The sequence below is a fragment of the Andrographis paniculata genome, unplaced genomic scaffold, assembly GCF_009805555.1.
Source record: "Andrographis paniculata isolate CXL003 unplaced genomic scaffold, ASM980555v1 Contig32END, whole genome shotgun sequence".
Taxonomy (NCBI): domain Eukaryota; kingdom Viridiplantae; phylum Streptophyta; class Magnoliopsida; order Lamiales; family Acanthaceae; genus Andrographis; species Andrographis paniculata.
The window spans coordinates 2,593,079-2,600,016 of NW_026137565.1; the positions used below are offsets into that span (position 1 = coordinate 2,593,079).

At 28.4% G+C, this 6,938-nt stretch overlaps 1 protein-coding gene across 1 annotated transcript; it reads left to right on the forward strand.

The window, feature by feature from the left end:
- The first annotated feature begins 2,575 nt into the window (after positions 1-2,575).
- LOC127248009 (uncharacterized) lies at positions 2,576-3,606 on the forward strand. Its single transcript, XM_051270133.1, has 2 exons — positions 2,576-2,838; positions 3,016-3,606. The coding sequence occupies exons 1-2, from the start codon at positions 2,678-2,680 to the stop codon at positions 3,311-3,313; spliced, it is 459 nt and encodes a 152-aa protein (XP_051126090.1). The 5' UTR covers positions 2,576-2,677; the 3' UTR covers positions 3,314-3,606.
- The last annotated feature ends 3,332 nt before the right edge of the window (positions 3,607-6,938 follow it).

Genomic DNA, 6,938 nt, shown 5'->3' on the forward strand with positions numbered 1-6,938 from the left:
ACATCACAGGAGAAATGGGGAGTTGCTTTTGCATGCCTGTTACCGTTGTTGTTTTTGGAAACCAACGACCACAACAGAGAAAGAGATTTTGTCAATATGACAAAAATAGATGTTGGGGTATTTGATCAACTTAACTATCAGCTTATTGTCAAATACATCATTCGTAAATTCTAACAAAAATAGAAAAACATCAATTATTATGAAATAAATAAAAATAAAAAATGTGTTAATTATTTGGGGACGGGGGAGTATATATATTTCATTTGTTTCTCTACTCACAAATTAGTCACGATAGGTTTAATTATTATTGCTCTAGTGAACAAAAATATTACATTGATATATACATGGATCCGTTATGTAACATGGTTAAATATAAATAAATAAATAAAATAAAATAAACGACATATTTTTCATTTGAAAATTCGAATATTCAATTTTTTCGATAGCTTGAGAAAATCGATCGGAAAATGGATAAAAATGTCCCTTATTCAATTTTTTCGATAGCTTGAGAAAACCAATCGGAAAATAGGTAAAAATGTCCCTTAGTATACTCCAAAAAGCCCTTAGATAAAGGTATATTTTGTATCTTGCGGAAAATAAGATTAACTGAAATTTGTGTGCAAATACTAAACAAACACACTCAATGTCTGCAAACATTTATTAGGCAATTCAACTATTAATAGTCTCGGACTGGATTCGGGCATCCTTCTTAATCTATAATTCAAGTCCGGCCTGAATACCACTAGAAAAAAAAATTATTTTTGTAACAAAATATTTTTGTCTCTAATTCCGTTACTAATGACATTAGAGACGGAATTAGGAATGAAATTACGTTAGCTACGTGAATTTTAGTTACGAAATTCTGTTACAAATATATTATTTTTTTGTAGTGTACTGAGACCGTTGGATGGGATGATAGATAAACGGATGAGATTGTGTAAATGGATATATATATATATATATATATATATGTAATTTGTTTTATGGCTTATGGTATATTCCTGGTGTTATATTGCATTCATGATCCTAATTTTATTTTGTCTATCAGATCATTTTATTGGTAATAACGGTTAATATAAATTGAGGATATTTTAGGTATTTAAAAAAAAATAATTGAATGGTAACTAAATAAGAAAAATTAAATACATTAACTAGATATGTTATATTTAAAAACATAAATCTACTCAAAATTTGAAAACGTCTACAATTTGTTATTTTTTAAATCCGTACATATTAAAAAAAAATGTAACAATGTATAGATTTGTTGTTTATGTTATCATTGTAACACTATTATAATGTTTTGCGACAAACTACACAATAGTGTATGTCAGTTTTGAAATGATGTTCATATAATTACAATACGATACAATATTTTCAACCCATGAAATATTCATTTTAATGGGTAAATTTGACCTTTTTATTTTGTAAAATACAAGATATATTCATTCATTTAATCGAACCGCAATCAACAAAATTATTATTGAAAAACATTAATCAACCTATTTCATGAACTAACCTAATTTTTAATTTTACTTTGTCATTGTACATATTAAATAATTAGTGTTTTTAAATATGTTTTACAAGTACTTTGAAATATATATTTTGTTAATTCTAAAATAGTAATACATATATATATTAATATAAATAGATATTGGATATGATATTTTAAGATAGAATTTAATAAAATAATTTTAAAGAAAAATAAAAATTTAATTTTATATAAATTTATAAGGAGACGAGACTAATATTATAATGCAAAGGTAAACTTGAAACATATAGTAAAGAGATGCTTAGTTTTAGTTGAATAATCGGTTAATTATTTAATCGATAGAATCTAATTTATAAATTAAATTCATAAATTTTAAAATCGATTATTCAGTGAGTTGAAATGCATATGGGTTGGATGAGGCATATGAATGCCGGTGGGCGACAGGCGCACGCCGCTCTTCCGAACCATTATTGGTCGTGAGTTATAACTTGGGCTTGGTAAATATTAGACTTAACGAAGCCTATATTGCTCCGGAGCTTGCTCGGAACAACAAAATATTTTTATTTTAATCGAAGTCCAAGAAAATAACATTACAATATAAGCAAAACAATGCATGCATTTAAAAGACTCACTATAGGTGCATGGACATGCATATCTGTACATATATATTTGCATGAAATATGACTTTAAATTGCATAAATTAGTGTGGACATGCCTGCACGGTTACTTACATACATGCATTAACATTAAATGCAATTACAAATTATAATGCATTAAAGTTGGATATTGATCATGCAATAACTTTCATGATTTTGAAATTTTGAATACACACAATTGAATTGGTGGCCATTAGTCAAATTTAATTTGAATTAAAGTTGGATAATGACCATGCACCAAATTACATGATTTTGAAATTTTGAATACACATGATTGAATAATGGCTATTACTCAAATTTAATTTGAAGATTACTTTAAAAATCAAACGTCGGTTTTCAAAGGAGTTAGTAATTCCTTGCCCGTGTGGTTTGCCTATAAAAATGGTGCTCATTCTTCCTTTTTACATAAACAACAATTATTCATCTCCTCTCTCTAATATGTATTATTTCTGGTGATATTTCCAGTGTGTTTCCAATCGATATTCTGGTATCATTCGACCTATTTGTTTCCTTCATTTCCAAGCCTTCCGACATGGTATTAGTTCACCTCATTTTAGATCGCCGGAGCTCCGAAATATTGGGGTGTCACCTAATTAGGAGACGAATTTTATCTTTGAGAACATTGTGCCACAAACCGGAGGCACTACCAAGGCATATTCGTTTTTACAGAAAGAAGTTCTACCTCGACTCGACGTGATTATCAAATTAATTCAATAAATTGATTATTGAAATTTATTTCAATAAATTATTGTGATTATCGAATTTATTTCGGTAAAAATTATTGTGATATCGAATTTATTTTGATAATTGTATTCTTGCAATATAATTATTTTTATATTTACAACAATCGTAAAAATGAATATTTTGTAGATATATTGCAAGAATGGCGGCCAACGATCACGAAGATGACATCATGAATGTTGTCGGAAATCCGATCGTGTCAACGGCCGGAGTCGACCTCGTTGAACTATCGACTAAGGATATTGTGAATAACATAGTGTCAAGTGCTGCTATAGCTGGGATTCCTGGTGCCGGCTCTACACCGACGTACACTAGACCAACTGCCAGGTTCGCAGGGTTTGCTCCTGGAGGCTTCGGAGGATTCCCCAGATTTGTTGTTGCACTCTCTGTAGCTTTTCCACTGCAAAATACAGCGTTTGCGGCCTAGTCCCAGCAACTTCGGGATATGCTCCGCACATGATGCCCCAGGTGCCGGTTCCCCAACCGTTCATAGGGATGGACTTCAAACAATGGCAAAAGAAAATGTTGTTTTATTTAACATCCGTAGAATTTGCATTGTTCGTGCTACGGAACGACCCAACCGAACCAGAGCCAAATGCTAACTATCAAACACTCGCCAACTGTGCGTCATTGGCTCATGGTGATTACATGACATGTAACACCATACTCGGTAGTCTTACTAGTTTTCTATACAATGTTTATTGTTAAATAAAGACTGCTAAAGGGTTGTAGGAAGCCCTGGAGAAAAAATACAAGTCCGAAAATATCGGGTCAAAAATGTTTGCCGTTGCTCAGTTCATGGATTACAAAATGGTAGATGGTCGGTCTGTTGTTGAACATGTGGAAGAATTTCAAAATATCGTCCATTCTGTCGTCGACGAGGACACGAGCTGCCAGAGAAATTCATCACGAGCGTGATGATAGGGTAGGTAAAAAAAAAAAAAACTGTTACAAAATGATTATTATTTATTAAACTATAGATAATAATAATAATAATAAAAAAAAAAAACAGTTACATTATGCTCGTAAGCTGTTTGACGGGTGCCTACAACAACCGGAGAGTGGATAGGCTGATTGCGATAAGCACGTGGACAAGCACATTCAGGACGTCGATGATTATGTTTAGAATATTGATGAGTGTATTAGCCATGGACCAGAAGGTACATTCTTGTAGATAAGAACTTATCAATTATGGACAAGCTCCATTGAGTCAAAGTTACATGATATACGTTTTTCTTATTTTCACTTAAATTTTTGTTGTGTGGAATTGATATGTCATACCTATTTTTTCAGTTAAACAGTTTGCATTTTTAGTTGACTTCTATTTACATATCCAGTACCTTAAGATTTTATATTTCGGATAGACTTGTATTTACGATGATAATAGATCGAATTTCTTTGACTTGCATTTATCATTTCGTCAGCAATGAAAGAAATTACTTTTCAATTTAGTGTGATTTGAAATTTATTTGGTTTAGATTTTGATAGGAATGGTAGTTATAGTATTATTTGCGATGAAATTTTCTATGAATGTAATTTGTTGCAAAATATAACTAACAATTTTTTTTCATTTTGCTATGGAAAAATTCATCACAAATTCCATCGCTACTGGTTTTTGGAACCGAAAAAATTAGTTTTGAGACAATTTTCTGTCACAAAAATTCTAATTTTTTGTAATATTGGGCAAATATATATTGAAACCAGCCATTATATTCTTGAGCTCGAGTATCAAAGAACTCCACATTCACATGTATAGTGAAGTGAAATATGCATCTTAATCCATCGTAATCCAAAATATTTCTTGCCGTATTTAACTTTTTCATAACAATCGAAAATAACTCAAATCAAATGACTACAAAATCAAATAATACAAACGATACTAACCAAGGACCATGAAGCTTATGCTTCCCCTGAGTGATGGTTTAGTTAATTTGTCAAACTTCTTGTACTCTTTATCATTGACCACCACAACATTAGGAAAACTTTCGATACAATGCGTCAAATGTAGATTCCCAATCATGGGGTCTTGGCTTTTCACAACCAATGCTTTTGGGTTTGACTATATTACAAGTTTGTTGTAAAATATACGGTAAAAATATAATAAATTTTTCATCTAAATTAATACGAAAGATTTAAGAAATATAATTTACGTGGTTTAAAATAAATTTCTACGTCTATTGGCAAAGACGATACTAATTCCGGTAACCAAATAGACTTCTCATATGAATATGTGGTATTTAGTAACAATGTTTGAATGGTAATTAATTAAGATAAAGTTAAATATGTTAACTAGATACATTATATTTGAAAACATAAATCTAGTCAAAATTTAAAAATGTCTGTAATTAGTTACTTTTCAAATCATACACATTAAAAATGTAACAATGTATAGATATGTTGTCATTGTAACACTATTATAACATTTTTATTTTCTAAATAGAAAGATATATTCATTGATTAAATATAACATTGTAAATATGAAATAATTAGAGTGTGAATTAATATAAATAGATAATGGATATGATTTTTTAAGATAGAAGTTTTATATAATATTTTAAATAAAAAATGAAAATTTAAATTTTATATAAATTTATAAGAGGAAGTGATGAATAATAATGCAAAGGTAAAGTTGAAACATATAGTAAAAAGATGCATAGTTTTTTCTTCTAAGTATAGAATTTATGTCCAAACCTTAAACTATAAGGACTCATTTTCAATAAATATTAGTGACGTTAAAGGTATTTCGTATTAGAGATTCATTCTTGACCGTCCAAATTCGCGGTCGAATTTTTTTTCTGGAAGATTTACAGCTTAACAGATTAATACAGAGTTATAATAATTTATTTTCTTTAGCAATAAAATATCATTTAAAATTCTAATCTATCTAACGATCATAATTATCATGTTTACGGTAGGATGTTGGTTAAGTTGTCAAAAATAGCATATAAAGTGACTATTCATATTTTATCATATGAATATATGAATAGACAATGTTTAGATGGTGTAAAGCAAATAAGTATTATATTTATTGAGTGTGATGCAAACTAATGGTATTCTAAAGTATAAGAGTGAGTTATTTTAGGTAGCAACAATATTATAAAAAAAAATATATTATATATACATAAACTCACATAATATATATTTACTCTACTCACTTAGAAATAAATCAATTATTTAATAAAATAATATTTTTTTATTTTTTTTATCATATATCAATATATTTTCTAAGACCTAATAAAAATGTTATTAATTCTACTTAAATGTCTAACTCCCAAGTTACTTTTTGTCGGCTGTTATTTACAATTTTGTTTCTTCCTAATTTCTTATTTATTTCATGTAACTTCCTAGTTATAAATTTATCGATAAATGTCTTATTTAACCTTTAAAATAATATAGTTACTTTTTTGCCATTATCCCCACATAATCTAAAATTTCTCATTCATCTATCATTCACATACGGATAATATTAGATACAACAATAAAAAAAATTATTTTCTACATATTTAAAGTACAATGTTTGACAATCTAAATATATCATTATTCTTCATTATTTTTTCTTATTTTTTTATTATTTTTTTTATGATAACTGGTGTTGAATCTCTCTCCAACAGTCGACGGCGACACAAATGTCAACTTAAACTACCATAGTCGAACACCAACTTTATGCATCGAATTCGAATCTACAACTAGGTGATTTCTAATATTGATTTGGATTCAACATCTAAACAAATATGACATATTTTAAGTTGATTGATAGTTAGTTATGTTTAATTTTTTGTATCAAGTCGATATGAATTTAATTGTTGTTTATACTTCAAAAAAATATTTTGTCAAATAAAGGTTTATACTTTTCGAATTCATTTAAAATATTTTTTTATGGTACATCTAATACTTTAAAAAATATTTTAAATATTTTTTTATTATTTTACATATATTTTATTCTATTGAGACTACTCCTTCCTTATAAATGTAAATATATATTGCATTGCGGTTTAAAGGTTGTACACAATTTTATTTTTATTTTTTTTACTTATTAGTGTGGATTTCATTAT